This window comes from Peromyscus leucopus, chromosome 9 (genome assembly GCF_004664715.2).
Source record: "Peromyscus leucopus breed LL Stock chromosome 9, UCI_PerLeu_2.1, whole genome shotgun sequence".
In the NCBI taxonomy this organism is placed as follows: Eukaryota; Metazoa; Chordata; class Mammalia; order Rodentia; family Cricetidae; genus Peromyscus; species Peromyscus leucopus.
Window position 1 is genome coordinate 69084481 of NC_051070.1, and position 19270 is coordinate 69103750.

A 19270-nucleotide genomic window follows, 5' to 3' on the forward strand; every position below is an offset into this window, starting at 1 on the left:
CTGCAGCTCTCTGGGAAGAACCAGACCTTATCTCAGCCCCAGGTTTGTGCCTTAGAACTCAAAGCACTATTTTCTTTGCCTATCAGTGCCTTTTGGCAGCCAGCACCAGTTACCTCCTCGATCTGGAAAGGGATGGGGTTAGGCATGCCCAGTGTTTCCAAGATTAGAAACCCGTGCCCAGTTCCTCCTCTGAGTGGTGGAAGCGGCCAAGGAACCCCTGTCCAGCCTATCACAGAGCTGAGCGTGGTCACACCCTCTCCAGCCACTGGGACAGTGCCCCAGCAGCCTCATGGGCACCCTGCAGGGCTGCGCACACAGACACCTTGTCCTTCGGCTGTGGGCCCAGAGCCACAGGGGCAGGCGTTGTCGGCCAGAGCATGGCAGAAAAGTGCATGCCCCAGCCTTAAGGTGAGACCATGGCACCAACCTTTCCGGCACCCGGGCCAGGTGGAATTTATAGCTAGTTCAGACGGCGGGATGCTCCATCCCGGAAAGGTGCTTATTTTGAAGTTCGGGAGAGGAACAGGGTGTTCTGGTTTCTACAAAGTGGCGTCACTGCTTCCCTTTTTCAGCAGCTGTCTGCTGATTGCCTTGCATCTTTCTTTTTTCTGTCCTGGCCCCTTCACTTTCTCTGCCTTCTCCTCCCTACCACCTTTTCTGTCTCATTTGCTTCCTACATTGTTTCTCATACTTTCTCTTCTTCACCATCTGTCTTTACTGACTCTGGTACATCCATACATCCTCCACTACCTCCCTTTCTCTTTCTTTTTCCTTCCTTTCTTTCTTTCTCTCTCTCTCTCTCTCTTCCTTCCTTCCTTCCTTTCTTTTTTTCTTCCTTCCTTTCCCTCTTCCTTTCTTTCCTTAGGACAAGGTCTCTCTTTTTTTTTTTTTTTTTTTTTTTTTTTTTTTTTGGTTTTTTTCGAGACAGGGTTTCTCTGCGTAGCTTTGCGCCTTTCCTGGAGCTCACTTGGTAGCCCAGGCTGGCCTCGAACTCACAGAGATCCGCCTGGCTCTGCCTCCCGAGTGCTGGGATTAAAGGCGTGCGCCACCACCGCCCGGCTGGTCTCTTTATATAATCCTAGCTACCCTAGAATGCAGTATGTAAAATGGTCTGGCCTCAGATTTGCCTCCTCCGCCTCCTAAGTGCTGGGATTGCAGGTGTGTACCACCATACTCGGCCATCCTCTCTCCCCTTTCTACACACTGTTTTTACTTCCCTAAAAAGATCGGGAGGCAATGTTAAACATAAATAAGCTTTTCCAAGCTGCCTCCAGCCCAGTCCTGATTAAGAAATTGAAATGAAGCCAGGCATGATGGCGCATAACTGGAACAGTGGAACTCATAATTGAGACTGAAGTGTGTTCGAAGCCAACCTGGACTATATAGGAATATTCTGTCACTGAAAAAAAAAAAATCACAGAGGGCTAGGAACGGACCCGTGAGGAAAGTGCTTGCTGCAGAAGCAGGAAAACCTGAGTTCCCATCACCACAGCTGTGAAAAGCCAGGGGTAAATCCCGGCACTGGAGGCAGAGACAGGAGGATCTGGGGGCCTGCCTGGCTGGCCAGTTCTAGCCAATTGGTGAGCTCCAGTTTCAGAGAGAGACACTATACCAGAAAATAGGTGGGAAGCAATGAAGACATCTACCTGATGTTGGCCCCTGGCCCTCACATGTATGCATGTTTCTTCACACGTATGTGCACATGCACAGTCCCACACCTGTGCAGACACGGAGAGAGACCAGCTGTGGTGGGGCACACCTCTAATCTCTGCACTTGGGAGGTGCAGACAGGAAGATCAGCAGTTCAGAACCAGCCTGGGCTATCTCAAAACACACACATCCACACAAAAAATGCAAATGGGGTTTCCCAAGCTCAACGGGAATGTGAGACTGTGACGTCAGAGCAGAAATCAAGTCATCCATGGCAAACGGCTTCTGAGGATCAGCCTGGTTGTCCCCTGCTTGGCTACTCTTGCGTGTCAGCATGCTACTTCCTGCTGCTCAGAGTGTGCCACCTGGATTGGGGCCAGGCCAATCTTTGGGTGACAGACTCAGTTCCAAGAGGCACTATCTGCAGTGACCATGGGTACCTCCAACAGGAGCTGAGGAGGTGAGTGACAGGAAAGGGTCGCTTAGTAGACAGTGAAACACCAAGGCTGGGCTTTGGCCAAAGGACTGGAGGAGCCATCCCATCATGCCTTTACCACTAAATGCCTGGGTCTTATTTACTCATGTAAGATGAGGTTCTGAGTTCCATGATTCTCCGGAGGCTAGAAATACGCATCTGGGGAGTAGGGCACAGGCCTGCATATCTACCCCTAGAGTAAAGCATTGGCTACATATCTGGTCCATTTATCTCGAAACAAGCAATCTAGCCCTCTCTCCAAATAGCCTTATCCCAGTTTTCACTGTCAGCCGGAATCGAGGCTTCAGGGCCAGCAGCTGGTTTGGCAGGATGAAGGTGGAGGAAAGTGTTCGTGGCTCCCTGAGAACAGTACAGAATGACCCTTTCCTCAACCAGAAGCCAGAGCCCCGCATCCAGAGGCATGGCGCACTTGAAAACGGTTTCTTAGTACGGAGCGAGGATGGCCTGTACTTCGTGGACTTTCTTCTGGGAAGAGAAGTGGCCACCCTACACACACCGGGATCTGCTCAGCATTGCAGGCCATCACCTGTCCTGTTTCATAGGATTGTTCCTTCATGCAGAAGACACACACTCCCTGGAGCAGCATAGTGAAGCCCGTGGAAAGCTCCCGAATATTTCCTGTGCAGCTTTATCTGTCCTCCACTCAGTGGGCTTTAGGCATCACTTGCGTGTCTCCATTTTGAAATGAAACACGAATGATCGCCAAGTACAAAGAAACTTCACTTAGGCCGGGCAGTGGTGGTGCACACCTTTAATCCCAGCACTCGGGAGGCAAAGGCAGGTGGATCTCTGTGAGTTTGAGCCTAGCCTGGTCTACAGAGCTAGTTTCAGGACAGCCAAGGCTACACAAAGAAACCTTGTCTTGAAAAACAAAAACAAAAACAAAAAAACTTCATTCAGAACGCGCTTCAGGATCTCAGTGGCTACTGCCTCGCAGGGTCAGTCATGGCTGTGTGTGGATGGATAGCTTCTCTACTCGCCCTGAGGAGGTCAGCAGCAGCAGCAGCAGCTTTCTGTGAGGCATCCCCTCTTAGCAGCTGGAAGCATAAGAAGTATCCATTTGTTCCACTGTTTTCCCATTTCTGGAGGCTGAGGCACAGTTGGCCATCTTGGCTTCTGGCCCAGTCTTATGTTGACTACCCCACGGTCCCTGCTCCATCCCGGGGTCTCTGGTCCCACATTTCTAGATAGCTTGGGCTCAAGGACCCCAGAGTGGGTGCTTTACAGAGGACTCGCATGAAAAAAGAAGAAACGGAGAAGACTTGGGAAGACAGGAAGAAGTACCAGGGGTCAGTCAAACGAGGCAGCTGGGACCGTAGCGTGGTCTGGTGTGTGACGTGACCTCTTTTCCAAACAAGTGTCTGTACCTTTATCCATCATCCATCTCACCGGCCTGATACAACCTCTTAAAAACCCACCACGTGGGGCTGAAGAGATGGCACCTGAGCTAGATTCCTCTCACCCAAGTTGTCCTCTGTCTGCTCTGCCAGTATGAGCCCGAGAAAACCACATCACACCAGCCTTGGTTTCCAGCGGGCGTTGGACCCAGGACTTTGTGTGTGGGAGGCAAACGCTCTGCCATGAATTCTAGCTATTGCTCTCTTTACCTTTTTGAGATAGGGTCTTACCAAGTTGCCGAAGATGGCCTTGAACCCATTCTTGTAGTCCATGAAGGCTTTGAACTTGCATCCTCTGCCTCAGTCTCCCAAGTAGCTTGGGATTACAGACCTGTACCACCAAGTCTGGCTCATGTTCTCTTTTTGAGTTTATGTTTATAAATTTTTTTTTTAATTAACTATCTAAAGTTCTAGACAGCGACATACAGATGACGAGATATCTTCATAGGGTGCAATGGACTGTTCTAGACACAGAGGGTGTACCATGGCTGTGAGAACTTCAAGGTATGAAGTCCTACCGGAGTTAAAACTGCCAAGTCCCTCTGAGGAAGCGTTCTTATCTCCTTCCCTCCGAGTTCCTAACACCCTCCCCCTCCTGACCACTGCTCTCCTTATGCTACCCATTCTGAGTTCTACTCACTAGTTGTGCCCTCAGCCGACACTCAAAACTCCCCCGTCTTCCTCTGACCAGGATCGAGAGTGGCAGGCATAGCCCTGACTGTATGTTCTGAGGAAACCCAAGCAACGTTCCAGCTCCCTAACCCAGTTTTAGAACATCCTAAATGAAGATGTGTTTATACTACTGACCATTGGTGTTTTGTTTTAAATGGTCTCAAGGGCTGAATTTTAAATTGCCTCTCTTATCTATAGTTTATAATCATAAATGACTCCTCCCCCTACCATGCTCCTTGTCTGTCTTTAACCTCATGTGACTTTCCACCTACTGAATTTAGCTGAGAGAAATCACAGAATGGGTTCCATCGAAGTGTGTGTCGTGTCTACAACAACACAGTACACTGTGTGACCTCTTTCTAGCTCTGACTTGAGGGATAGAATCAGTCACAGGACTCTTGAGATCATCTCTCCAGTGTTTGTTTATTTTCCTCAGCATTGGGGACTGAACCCAGGACCTCACACAGGCAGAGCACCACTCTGCAGTTGAGTCCCAGCCTCTTATCTGTTGTCGTGACCTTTAATTATAACTTCAGGTTAATAAAACAAGGAGACCCACAAAGCAATGGGGGCGAGCCGGGCATGGAGGGGCACACTTGAAATCCCAGCTCCTGGGGGACGGAAGCAGGAGGATCAGCAGCTCAGATTCACCCACAACTACATACAGAGTTGGAGGCTAGCCAAGGATGTATGAAACCCTGTCTCCAAAACAGACAGGCAAGGGGATAGAGAACGAAGGGATCATGCCTGTGAACATCTTGGCATCCAGCACCCACTTGCCTCGCTAGAAGTGGGACCCATGGTTTTGTTTTTGTTTTTGTTTTTGTTTGGGGGGACGAGGTTGTCCATGTGAGCCTGAAGCTGTCTGGAATATGGAGAGATTTGGAGGAGCCCATGGGATTAGGTGGAGAAGGACTATTGTTTCCTATGCTTTGAGTTTCTCTAAAAGAAGAAGGAAGCTACTGTTGTCTGTGGTGGGACAGTTACCCAGAGAGGAAGATCAGAGCCTTGCCCTAGTTGTGGGGTCCCAGCTTGGTTGGGCAACCGGAGAGTTGAAATGACATCTTGCAGTGTGAAAGTGTGCCGACTGCATTGGCCCACTGCTGACTTCACCCTTGCGAGCCCACTTCCAGAGACCTCTCCTCTTCCTGCTGGACCCTGGAGTCCGGGTATACGTTGCCCCACTGTTTGGGTCCTGGGGTTTGACCCCAGGGCACTCGGTGAGTGCACACTCTATCACTGAGCCACACTCCAGCTCCACCCAGTCACTCTTTACAAGCTTTTCTCTTGGAAGCCAGGTCCTGCTCTCTGCTGTTTCTGCACAGTGTCTGTCCTGTATTCCTCTTTTACTGCTGTTGTGTCAAATTACCACAATCTCAGTGGCTTACAACGACAACTTTGTAGTAGAAGTTTTTCACTAGCCGCCAGCCTGCAAATAATGGCCTGGAGACTTGTTATTGATTACGAAAGCTTGGCCTTAGCTTAGGCTTGTCTCAACTAGCTCTTATAACTAAATTAACTCATATTTTAAATCTATGATCTGTCAGGTGGTGTTACCTCTCCTTCATCTTGGCACCTCCCATCTCGTCTCCATGTCTCCCGGCTTCTCCCACGTCCCTAGATTCTCCTCCTCTTCCTTTCTCTCCTGGGAAGTCCCACCTATGCCTCCTGCCTTTAGCTTTTCGTCATCCCAATCACAGCAATCCACTTCACACGGTGTGCACATATCCCACAACACAACTTGTCGCCTTATGGTCTTGGAGGTCAGAAGTCCTAAACTCAAGTGTCAGCGAGGCTGTGTGTCTCTGGAGACTCTAAGGAGTTTTTCTAGTTTCTAGGGTCCTCTTGCATCCTTGACTCATGGACCCCTTTGTCTTCAGAGTCAGCAACAGCATCTCCAGGGCTCTCTCCTTCCCTCCCTCTCGCCCTATTCCCATCCCTCCCCCATTTCCATCATCAACTCTCTCTCTTTTTTTTTAATGGCTCTTGTCTCCCTCTTGTTGACTCTTATAATTACATTTGGGCTAATAATATTATTCAGATAACCAAAATAAGCTGTGTCTCCAGATCCTTAACTGGATCATATTTACAAAGTTCATTTCCAATATTTACAAGTCCTAAGGATTAGAACGTTAGCATCTTTTGGATGGCCATCATCCTGACTTCCCAAGAGAAGCCTGATGCTACCTCTTCAGAGCAAAGGAAGTAAAGGAACGACTTCTGTGCTACCTAAGGGTCAAAGTTTGAGAGTCAAGTGAGGCTGGGCACACTCTCTCTGCCGGGAACGAGATGGTTGTTTGCTGGGTTTGGTTTGTTTTTCTTACCAGCACTGGGAATTGAACCTTAGGACTTCTTGAATGCAAGTCAAGCACTCTTTCACTGACCTATATTTCCTAGAGCAGTGGTTCTCAACATGTGGGTCACACCCCTTTGGGGGGGGTCACATATCAGATATTTACATCCTACATATCAGATAGTTACATTATGATTCATATGAGTAGCAAAATTGCAGTTATGAAGTAGCAACGAAAATAATTTTATGGTGTGGGTGTGTGTGTGGGGGGGGTCACCAGAGCATGAGGAACCATGTTAAAGGGTCGAGGCATGAGGAAGGTTGAGAACCACTGGTCTAGAGACTCCCTTTCTCCCTCCCCCACCTCTCTCTCTTCCTTTCTCCCTCCCTCTCAGAGAGGGAGTTAAGTCACACGAGCTGGCCTTGAACTCAAGACTCACTAGCTCAGCAGGGTCTTCTTGGTGGTGTTTTCATCTTTTTCCTTTGGTATTTTTTTAATTCAGGAAACAAAACAAAACAAAAAATACCCAAGAGAATCAGATAAGCTTGGAGTTCCACAGAACTCCAGAGACCAGCGACCGCTGGGAATAGGTTACCATGGACAAGAACTAGAGTTTTCCATTCCTTTTTCTAGCGGGACCGAAGCTATGAAGTTGACATTGCTGGGGCCCCTTCCCCACGACGCCCTGGCCTGGGCCCCACGTATATAGATGCTCGCTGACTCTCTGGCTGGCTCTGCCCTCAACACATTGTTTCGTGCTTACCTTTTCTGTTTTCTTTTGGATTTGGGGGCGGGTGTTGAGAGGGGTAGTTAAGGCAAAGTCTCTGTAGTTGCCAAGGCTGGCCTCAAACTCAGGTCAGCCCTCCAACCTCAGCCTCCTGAGGGCTGGGATTACTGGCTTGTACCATACTGTCTAGCTTTCAGTTGTCTCTCGATTCGTCCACGTACCGGTGTGCCTGGCCCGGGCAGACCCTGTGTGGACAGGCGATGGGGTGGATAGAAACCGTTACATTTTGAGCTATAGAGCCCCTGGTCCCCATCTCCATGTGGCTCTCCTGAAGTCGCTGTATTCCAGGTGTGCAGAATTCGGGGTCTAGCTGCACAGAGACAGAGAGAACGTAGTCACTGGCAGCAGCAGGAAGGGGCGCTGAGTGGCAGATGGGCAGCACCAGGCCCTCCCATGCAGGAAGGCCTTGGCACACACCCAGCAAGTATTGCCTTCACTCTCTGACCTTTCCTCTCTGGTTGGAGGCTCAAGTTTCAGCGGCTGTGAGGGAAGCTGTTCTGCCGTACCAGGAGACTCAAAGTCCCCTCTCTCCTCTCAGTCACGTGCGGTGATGGCCCAACCGTAGGGTGAAGGGTAAGCCTTGGACCTGGGGCATCGTTCTGGGAGATTAGGGGGCATGGGCAATCTGCCCAACCCTGCTACTCCTCAGCATCTGTCTTACTTCTGAATGATCTCTTTGACACCGGAAGGTTAAATATTAGTCAGCGTCTGAGTCCTTGTGAAGAGCTGGCGGTGACAGAAGGCACTAAACAACAAGACGACATGACCAAACACCCGCCCTCTGGTCACCTCGGTCACACCGAGTCTCGTAAAGAGGATTTTATGTTTTCTGTTCCAGCACTCGGGGAGGAGGCGCTGCTGTGAATCCATCCTGCTCTGCCTTCTCTCAAGTGCTTTCCGGTCACCCCTCCGCCCTGCCTTCCTTCGCCTCCCCTTGCTGGAAGATGCTTTTGTTCTGGGGAGGTTGAGGGATCAAGACACAAGCCCTTACCTTGGAATCCTTACCCATCCCTAAGCCACGTGGGGTTTGTTTTCTAGTCTTCTTTTTATAAGTCTCTCTCCTTCACCCCTGATTCATCACTGCTGCCGCCGCCTGGGTTTCTGGGTATGGGACACCTGGCCTTGTACCCAGCGTATCTCAGGGCCCTGGGGAGAAGATGAGGTCACGGTCAAGTTGTTTAGAGTGGTTCGGGTTGGATTATCACCAGGCACGTGACTCTGAAATCCTTACTGAATTGAGTAAGATAACCAAATGTGTATTTATCAAGATCTCTGTCCATCTGGAACATTCTAGTATTTACAAAATGTTCTCCCTGTTCAGGCACTTAAAATCTTCCAGGAACATGTTTTCATTCTCCTGCTATGGTAGCAGGCTGGCTAACAGCTCTTGCATGAGGAATCAAGAGTTTCTACTCTCAAAAGTCAGACTTGCAGTTACTCTTTCAATGCTATAAAAACAACTAGGGATTGTCTCAATTAATGAAATTCTAAGGGGACAGGGAAGAATGGTATGTGCTGTGGAATTCGGAATGAGATTGCAGAGCTAATGGATTATGGCATTTCTTCCTTTATTAAATATGTGTTGTGCATCTGCTATTTGTAAGCACCGATGATAGGTATGCTTGGGAGTTAAAGATGTGGAAAAGATAAAAAGAAACAGAACGGCAGCCCTGGCTAACCCAGCACTTGATATGTACTCTAGGGTAACCTTGAACTCAGAGCAGTCCCCCTGCCTCAGAAAACTTTAATATGAATAGGTACCACAATGAGATATAAGCAAAATGGTGTGGGACTGCTCCATCCAGGAACGGTCTATAAAATGTGACTGATGCAGCTTCCCTTGCAGGCATGTTGTTGGGAATCAATAAAATTACAAAGCTTCGTGGAACAGGTAGGTCTGGAAAGGTGGGAAGAGTTTGCCGGCTCCAGATAATGCAGGGAAGAAGATCACAGACAGACAGCTGGTCATGCAGGACCTTCCTGCTTTACTGACGTGTCCCCAGGATCTAGCAGGGTTGGGAAACACTTGGAAAATAGGAGTCCACTTAAGGATAAGGTGTTGCTGTAATTAACATTCAAGTGAAGTCAGAGCCCTTGGGAGGCATGAAAGACGGAGTAGTCCCTGGCCTTTATAGCGTTGTGTGTAACTTTTGAGTACTGGAGAGTATCCTGATCACTAGTTCAGGAAAAAGAGAGCCAGGAAGATTTTTTTTTTTCCCTTGTTCTCAAGTACTTTGCAACAATCTGGAAATCAGGCATGGTTGCCCACATCTTTACTCCCAGCACTCTGGAGGCAGAGGCAGGCGGATCTCTGTGAGTTCGAGGCCAGCCTGGTTTACAGAGCGAGTTCTAGGACAGCCAGGGCTGTTACAAAGAGAAACTCTGTCTCCAAAAACAAAACACAAAGAGAGGGATGATGGAGAAACTACAGTGAAAACTTTCCTTTTCATATTTAGATTTTCATCACAGTGTTCAACAGTTTGTCTCTGATGTTTTCTAATTCTTTCTTTTTTTCCCAAGACAGAGTTTCTTTGTGTAGCTTTGGAGCCTGTCCTGGAACTCACTCTGTAGCCCAGGCTGGCTTTGAACTCACAGAGATCCGCCTGGCTCTGCCTCCCCAGTGCTGGGATTAAAGGTGTGCGCCACCACCGCCCAGCTTGTTTTCTAATTTTTAGGCAGAAAGATGACAGATGCCTAGCGTTTACCTTTCTGTTTGGTTAGCATTGTATTCATTTATACATATATAAAAATTATCTGCCACCCTGTCCAGCTATGTGCAAGTTTGGGGGCCTTGGAGGAGTCAGTTCATTGACAGAGTTTAGCGTTTTGAGACAGGGTATCATACTATAGCCTAGGCTAGCCCAAACTCATTATGTAAGCCAGGCTGACCTCAGAACTCTCAGCGATTCTGCATCATCTCCTGTTGGGATTACAGGCCTGGCCTCCATACCTGGTTTCTTTGTAAGTAGTTTTAGATACATAGTAACCCCAAACTGGCAGTACCTGAATATCTATCTGAATGGAAAAGCAACCTTGTATCTATTATAATGAAATAAATAGTACCTAACAATGAAAACAAACTGTTAACACAGAACAAAATGAGTGGATCTCAGTGTAAGAAGTCAGATCCAAAAGCCTACAGATTTTATAATACTGTTTGTGTGACATTTTGGAATAAAAATTGTGTTAGTGGTTACCAGTGCCGGGGACGAGGATGAATGAGTTCCAAGAAGCCTAAAACACAGGCACAGTTTTAGAACCTTGGGAATATCGAGTGTAATAATAACCATTATCACAATTCATTTGTCAAATCTCAACAAAATGTACTTACTCTTTAAAAAGGTGAATTTTAAACTGGCTGTGGTGACACAAATCTGTAATTCAGACACTTCAAGAGGAGGCTGAGGCAGGAGGGCACACTTTTTTTTTTGTTGTTGTTATTGTTGCTTGTTGCTTTAAGGTGAATTTTATACTTTAATAAACCTAATTAACAAGAGTCCCTAACCCTCTGTTGCCCCAGAACCAGGCTCAGTAAGGCAATATCCAAGATTGTAATAGCGGCTCAGGTTTCCCATGAACAGATCATAACTGGAATCCTAAGTCCATTTTGTACCCTGATCGTGAATAAGTCTCCTCCTGAGTCAGTGCCCACACGTCCCTGCCTGTCTGGCTTCTGGCACTGGACGAGGAATGCATGCTCTGACCAAGCTCTAATTTGGGGCATGTAATCCCCATTGTAACCTATAAAGCGAGCCAAAGTTTCTGGTCACTGGGGCTGTGGGTGTGAGTTGGGAGGCAGGAGCAGCGTGTCCTGCAGCCTCTGAGGGCTCGTCTGGTGTCGTTTCAGTGCTGCTCACGTGGGTCAACTGCTCCAGTGTCCGATGGGCCACCCGGGTTCAAGACATCTTCACAGCTGGGAAGCTCCTGGCCCTGGCCCTGATCATCATCATGGGTGTCGTGCAGATATGCAAAGGTAAATGTCGTGGGAACCACAGGACTCTGCACAGCTCTTCACCCCTCATCTAGACTCACCCTGAGATTTCCCCGGTGTGACTTAGACTGACTTCTGCTGCCCGTTTCCTTGACCATGGGCATGAGAAACTTTTCCTCGGTGTTAGGGATGCCCCACCTCCACTCCCATACTCCATCTTGCAAAGATCCATCTCTCCACACGTGGCTCAGGACTAACACAGCTAAACAAGGGCCCCAGGGTGCTTGCTGAACTCGGTGGATATTTTGCTACAACCCTAGGGAAGTAGTTCCTTACATTTTTTTTGTGCTTTGTTAATATCTTAAAATGAAGAAGCGAAGAGGAGAATTTTATATATTTCGATATTACTCATAATCTCCCGGGGTGGCAGAGGGAGAGCGCTACATTCTTGAAGCCTCTGCCAACATTCCCCATTGGATTTGATCTGTATTTGGTTTCCATGGGACCCACAGCACTGCCGGGCTCTGCTCGGGCGGCCAGCGTCACTGCCTCTTGGAGAAAATGAAATGACAAACAGGAAGACCTCCTGTCTGCCCACAAGCTCTGAAGGCAGAGGGGAGAGGCTGCAGACAAGAGTCTGTGCTGGATACTGCCTGCCCTTCATGGTTTCCATCAGCCGGATTAAGCCCTTTGTGTGGGGGCAGGACGGGGGGCGGTGGTGATAATGTTTTCAGGAATTCCTAGGCTTAGGAAACATTGTCCGATCTTTTCAAAGATAATGAATCCTTCCTAACCTGATCTCAATTCTTTCTCCTGCTCACACAAATCTCCTGATTTCCTGTCCTAATGCTGGGTTACAGATGTCTAAACAACACAGCCAGTTACTCTGTTTTATCCCAACCGTTTTTAGTCAACAGCTGTGGGTATCTGTGGTATGTGTGTGTGTGTGTGTGTGTGTGTGAGTGTGTGTGTGTGTGTGTGTGTGTGTGTGTGTGTGTGTGTGTGTGCTCAAACCCAGGGTTTTGCACATGCTGGGCAAACACTCTACTACAAAGCTACATCTTCAGCCCAGAAAAAAAAAAAAAAATTTATTTTATACGTATGAGTGTTTTGCCTGCACGTGAATATGTGTGCCATGTGCATGCATGCCTGGTGCCTGTAAAGCTGGAGGAGGGCATTGGAACATCTGAAAGTGGCGTTTCAGAGGGGTGGGAGCCATGATGTGGCTGCTGGCAATCAAACCTGGGTCCTGTGCAGGCGCAGCAAGTGTTCTGACTGCTAAGCCATCTCTCCTGGGAGGGCAGGTAAAAGGCTCTTCATTAAAGGACCCGGAAGGAGACCAGATATCCCTTAGGAAGTGGTGGGCTATTGGCAAAGCAACAAAATGCGCTTGAACAGACAGGATCCTGGAGCTCTGTGTAAGCTTACATTTGAGTGTGGTTGTTCCTTATGCTTTCCTCATGAAAATGCAAATCATATATCGAGGAAAGCAGTCAAAAGACGGCCATTGATGTCAGCCTCCCCATTTACATGAACTTTCCTTCAGATAATATTGCCTTTCCTAAAATGACATTCTGCCAGGCATGGTAGCACACGCCTTTAATCCCGCACTCAGGAGGCAGAGGCAGGTGGATCTCTGTAAGTTTGAGGCCAGCCTGGTCTTGAGGCCAGCCTGGTCTACAGAGTGAGTTCCAGGACAGCCAGGGCTACAGAGAAACCCTATCTCGAAAATAAATAAATAAAATAAAATAATAAAAACGAGAAAGGACATTTTGAGATGTGCTTTGAACCTGAACCCTTGTTTGGACCCATGGTTCTGAGCTTCTGGGGTCTGAGAAGTCCTGGACCTGGGTTTCCCATTCCCGTTAGCTCTCCTTCTCTCTGTCTTCTCTCTTGAAGAGCAGACAAGGAGCTAGTGCATCACCACCGGGGAGGGCGAGACAATGTGTGGGGTGGTCGGGGGCTGCTGGAGCCTGGGCTCATCCCTCTGAGCAGCTACCTGCCTGTTGTGTCCACAGGAGAATTCTTTTGGCTGGAGCCAAAGAATGCATTTGAGAATTTCCAAGAACCTGACATCGGCCTCGTCGCTCTGGCTTTCCTCCAGGGCTCCTTTGCCTATGGAGGCTGGAACTTTCTTAATTACGTGACTGAGGAACTTGTGGATCCCTACAAGTGAGTCAAACAAGGGCAGCTCTTCTGGTCACCCTTAGGCCACCCGGTGCCCATGGCTGGGAAAAGGGAGCGTAGATCCACTTCTTGTCCCAATTCCGGACGTGTCCCGTTCTTTCATGAAGCAACAGTTCATTTCCTGGGAATTTGAACCACTTACTATCCGCCTTGCTAAGAGAAGAGAAAGGGTCCTATGACTGTCCCAGAGCAAGTAAAAAAAAAAAAAATCAGAAAGCTGCTGGGCATGGTGGCACACACACCTCTAATCCCAGCACTCAGGAGACAGAAGCAGGTGGATCTTTGTGAGGTCGAGACCACCCTAGTCTACAGAGCGAGATCCAAGACAGCCAGGACTACACAGAGAAAACCTGTCTCAAAACAAAACCAAAAAAAGAAAATAATAATAATAATAACCAGAAAGCTGTGCGGGACAGCGTGGCTGCTGTAGAGAAGGGGCCGTTCTAGACATCTCAACATTTTACCGGTCTGGGGCCAGGCCCAGCCTTCTGTCTTCAGGCCGCAGAAAGGGTGCATGGTCCAGATCGGAGCCAAGACGTGGTAAGGAGAGTGAGACACATTTCTAGCCTTAGCCGTTACGCTGCCTCCTAATGATCCTGCCCCACCTGAGTCAAGCCCTGCCTCCCAGAGAGAGGGAGAGCCAAGAAGCGGCCCGTGTAGGCCCGTGCGGTGCCCTGGCAGAACACCCCCCCCACCCACCCCCCACCCCCACCCCCACCCCGCTACGGGCTCCCTCTCACCTCCTCTCCCTCCACAGGAACCTCCCTAGAGCCATCTTCATCTCCATCCCACTGGTCACATTTGTGTATGTCTTTGCCAATGTCGCGTACGTCACTGCAATGTCCCCCCAGGAGCTGCTGGCCTCCAATGCAGTCGCCGTGGTAAGAGATCACTCGGGGTTCCGGGCCCGGAGTGCTGCTGTAGCTCTGCCTGCTTAGACCCCTGGCTTCTCCCCCCCCCCCCCCCCGATCCCGCGCCTCGTGGCATTGGAAGGCATCCCACCTCCTCAGGGTCCAATCTACACGCGTCCTCCCTCGACAGGGTATCCTCAAGTGCCCGGGAGCAGACCAATGGCTGGGTTGGTTCCAAAACAGCTACCCTGGCTGCCTGAGAAGTTGCCGCCAAGTCTATATGGCTTTCGGTATTGAAACAGCTACTGTTGTACAGAACAGGTTCACGGAGTCCTGGTCTAGGGCACTCTAAGCATGCGGGCTGTGTAAGAAGATGGGCGGACCGCTCTTCACAGAGACATATGCTTGCACAAGACATACTGATTCTCTGTCCTTTCTTTCTCTGGGGATCGTACAAACTGATGGCCCTCATCAGGGAAAAGTGGGTATTGAGTGGCCAAGGATGTAACTCGGCAGTGGAATGCTTGCCTAGCATGTGCAAGGCCCTGTGTTCCATCCCCAGCACCACACACACACACACACACACACACACACACACACACGCACGCACGCACGCACGCACGCACGCACGCACGCACACACGCGCACACGCACACGCACACGCGCACACACACACATGCACACACACATGCACACACACACGCGCACACGCACACGCGCACACGCACACGCGCACACACACACACACACGCACGCGCACACGCACACGCACACGCGCACACGCACACGCGCACACACATGCACACACACACACACATGCACACACACACACACACATGCACACACACACACACACACGCACGCACGCACGCACGCACGCACCCATACACACGTACCTGATGTCTGAGGGAGGCCTAGGAACCATGCTATACCTTCACCCAGCTTCAAACCAAGCACTGGCATCTCTTGTCTCATCTTTGAAAATAAAGATGCCCTGCCATCTCCTGTGGCCGCCTGCCCCTAAATCCAGCGGCCTCCCACGCACAACAGGACATCGATTCTAGATACCACCTCCCAGGCGCATCCTATAAGCCTGGCTCAGAGACTCTAGCAAAGTCTCTGTACATATACATGGATATGTACATGAAGACTCATCTATAAATTCACAACCACTTCGTTCTCAGCTAAAGAAACTAGCCAGTCTTTATTTTCCTACCAATAGAATCTGCTTCTGTGAATTTAGAGACTTGGACTGGGGTGCATCCCTATTTTATCCCTGGGAAACTGAGGCTCAAGAATAACAAACCCAGGGCTGAGAGAGAATAACTCAGTGGTAGAGCACTTACCCAGCACAAGCGAGACCCTGTGCTTGATCCCTAGCCCTAAATAATAATAATAATAATAATAATAATAATAATAATAATAATAATAACAGTAACAATAACAATAATAATAATGAAAGTATAAACCTTGTTCAAGGTGGTACTAGGATTTGAAACCAGATCTGACTCCTAAGTCTGTGTCCCTCCACGTGCAGAGAAATCCATAGTGTACACAAGGTACACTTATAGCTCCTGACTTCCAATCTTGGCCCCTCCATTACCCCAGTGTATGATCTGAGGTAAGCTGTAGATCACTAAGTGCCTCAGTTTCTCATTCGTAAGGAAGGACAAGTGTTACTTCATTACTGTTATCACCGACCGTACCCTGGCCCCCTCAGCTCGTCAGCCCACAGCATGTGTTCCTGACCTATTGCTAGCTGTTCCTACGGCATGGCCATCTGCATCCGGGCTCTAGCCAGAGAGGATCAGCAGGGTAGATGGGAGACAGGCACTCCAGAAGTGAGGAGCAAGCTGGAATAGGGGTCTTACCTCTCTCTCTCGCCACCGCTCACTTCTTGTTTTCTTTCGCAGACTTTTGGAGAGAAGCTTCTGGGGGTCATGGCCTGGATCATGCCCATTTCTGTTGCCCTATCCACATTCGGAGGCGTCAATGGCTCACTCTTTACCTCCTCCCGGTGAGTGCTTGCCTGAACCCTTCCTGGGCCACTTTTCTGTGTCCATTGCTCTGTGTGTATTTGATGGATTTGTCTGTCAGCAGGCGTCTGGGACCTCCTGAGTGGTGGCTTGCAGGAGTATGCATGTCAGTGTGTGTGCTAAGGAGGGGGGTCTGCTGCTCCCCGGGTGACCTGTGGTATGTGATGTGCAGGTGGCAGCCCACCTCGCTTTGGCAGCAGGATAGTGTCTTGACTACATTCCTAGAGTTCCCTTCCCCCCTAGTCTAGACACAGGCTGCTACTGTCCTGAAAAAAAAAACCCTACTTTGAAAGGGACCAGGAAGGAGTCTTATGCTTGAAGCCTCTGGATCTGGCCTCCCATGAATGTCTGGAGCCACAATCCACATGGGCTGAGATCCCTCTGAGCGTCCTGAGGATGTAGGACTAGGCAGGTGTTGTGAGAAGCCACAAGGCTGGGTAGAGAAGAATAGAAAAAGGAAACTCTTGTCAATGAGAGAGCCAATAGCCACAACCCCAACCCAGAATTCCTTGGGAAGCCAGAAACATGAGTGGGCCCTAGAACCTTGCCTCTATCTATCCAGGGATCAGTCCAGTCCCCCCCCCTTTTTTTTTTTTTTTTTTTTTGGTGTTTTGAGACAGGGTTTCTCTGTGTTGTTTTGGTGTCTGTCCTGGAGCTCACTCTGTAGACCAGGCTGGCCTCGAACTCACAGAGATCCTCCTGCCTCTGCCTCCCGAGTGCTGGGATGAAAGGCATGCACCACTGTCGCCTGACTCAGTCCCCTCTCTTATGTCCCTTCCTGCCATCTCTAGAATGGACCACTGGGTGTACAGATGTTGAAGGGTTACCATTTATGTGGCCCATAGGTTTTCTGTGCCCCGGGAGCACAGTCCTATTCAAAAGATGAGCCTGGGCTCAGCTGTTTCCCAAGCCACCCTATCACATCACAGAGAAGTTCCCGAGAGGTGACAGAGGTGCCCATGTTTTCAGGATCCAGAGCAATAAAGAGGGAGTCTGGGTATCACCTGTGCCTGAGGAGGACGCACACTCATGCCAGCAACCTCGTGTGCACGTTACACAGGAGCCGTGGCCACCTGGAGGCCCTGGCAGAGGGCGCGCGGTGGAGGCGCAGTGACCCATGAGGCTCCCTGCCATCTGTTGGAGGAGAGTGGCTGGCTACAGTCGCTTTAGTTTGGGGTTTGTCCCTGAGGCAGGCCACACAGTGGTCTGCATGCATGCAGCATAGTCGTGTGCATGCAGGAGATGCCGGAGGCGTGGCCTCCCTTCCTAAGCCACCTCTGCTCACCTACTACTCTTCTCCTCTTCTTCCCTCCCTCCTCTCCTTCATCCTTTTATGTCTTAGTTTGCATTGGATGGTCCTTGCTGAGCAAGCAGTGTGTGTGTGAGTGTGTGTGTGTGTGTGTGTGTGTGTGTGTGTGTGTGTTTCTTAGTGCCATCATTCCTCCATTGTCCCCTAGCTTGTGAACCTGACATGGGGCTGTCAGACCTGGACAGTTACACTTGGTCCTGGTTGTACGTGGGGGAGGATCCGAATGAGAGCCTGGCTATGTGCATGACGAAGCCCACAGAGCCCCCTAGGCTCCATGTAGTGCATGAGACTGTGCCGGCTGGAAAGACCGCAGCATGGTGGGGGGCGGGGGGGGGGGAATGCACGTGTCTGCATGACCTTAGAGAAGCTGGCCTGAGCAGTCCATGGTGACAGCCGCTTGTGGGTTCTCGGAGTCACAGTCAGCTCCCCGCACTTCTGAGCGGCTACTGTTAGCGCCATGCTACCCTGTATACGAAGCATGGCGAGGCAGTTCTCTTAGAATCCCTAGTCTGCACCAGGGACGGTAGCACACGCCTCTGATCTCAGCCCAAGGCTAAATCAAGAAGACCAAGACTTCCAGGCCAGCCTGGGCTACGTATGGCCAAAGCCTGTGCGCTGTCACACTGTCCCCTTCCTGTCATCCATTAGGGCCATTTGCCCTAGAGAAAAGTGAAAGTAGGGGGGTCGGCGGGTAAAGGCACTTACGGCCAAGCCTCGTGACCCAACTTTGACCCCGGGAACATAACTCCCGTGGTAGAAGGGGAGAACCCACTCCCACAAGTTGTCGTTCGACCTGCACGAGTGTGTCATAGATAGTACGTACGTACGTACACACACACACACACACACACACACACACACACGAGTAAATACATGAAATTAAAACTTTTAAAGAAAACAGATTCTGAATGCTAAGATGTAAAGGACTGCGGGCAGTTACGTGGTTGTTTTTTGGTGGTGGTGGTGTTCTGTTTTGTTTTATTCTGTTTTGTTTTGTTTGGAAGAGGCATAAAGAAAAAGAGGAAAGGGGCTGCTTTGATGTTATTCTCTCCGTGAGTCTGTCTGTCTGTCTTCCCCACTCGCTCCTTCCCCTCCCTCTCACTTTTTAGATTGGTTTTTTTAATTACTTTTTAATGTATATGACTCTCGCCCGCATGTATGTCTGTGCACTGTGTGCATGCCTGGCACCCACAGAGTCAGAAGAGGGTGTTGGGTCCCCCTGGCACTGGAGTTACAGTTGTCTGTGAGCCGCCATGTGGGTGCTGGGATTGAACCCAGTTCCTCTGCAAGAGCAACAGGTGCTCTTAACCAACGGGTCAGCCCGCCAGCCCCCTCCCCATTTGTGAGACAGGGTCTCATATAAGGCTAGCCTCAAACTCGAAGTCCCCTCCCTCAGGCTTGGAGTGCCTGGTCTGCAGGCCTGCGCCGCCGTGGCCAGCTCAGGAGCACAGTTTGGTAGTCTGCGTTTTTGTGTGATGTTATATTGTGAGCGTGTTCTCATAGAATCATTTTCTTCAGAAACGTGATTTTGAGGGCTGAAGAGATGGCCCAGATTCAACTCCCAGCACCCACACGGCGGCTCAACCATCTGTGGCGATCTGCCTCCTTCCTCTGGCTTCCCCCGACACTGCATGCACATGGTACACAGGCATACATTCAG

General features: G+C 49.8%; 1 protein-coding gene and 1 long non-coding RNA gene across 2 annotated transcripts in view; one reads left to right on the forward strand and one right to left on the reverse strand.

Moving 5' to 3' along the window:
* Positions 1 to 19270, forward strand: part of Slc7a8 (solute carrier family 7 member 8) — a 60105-nt gene that overhangs the window by 33218 nt on the left and 7617 nt on the right. The window contains exons 4-7 of the mRNA XM_028892131.2: positions 11144 to 11269; positions 13246 to 13399; positions 14172 to 14295; positions 16179 to 16282. Coding sequence (XP_028747964.1) covers positions 11144 to 11269; positions 13246 to 13399; positions 14172 to 14295; positions 16179 to 16282 — 508 coding nt within the window. The remainder of the gene's footprint in view (positions 1 to 11143; positions 11270 to 13245; positions 13400 to 14171; positions 14296 to 16178; positions 16283 to 19270) is intronic.
* Positions 6722 to 16221, reverse strand: LOC119088528. Its single transcript, XR_005092183.1, has 3 exons — positions 16137 to 16221; positions 8288 to 8442; positions 6722 to 7606 (listed from the first exon to the last, which is right to left on the reverse strand). It is a non-coding gene; the product is annotated as an uncharacterized LOC119088528 (long non-coding RNA).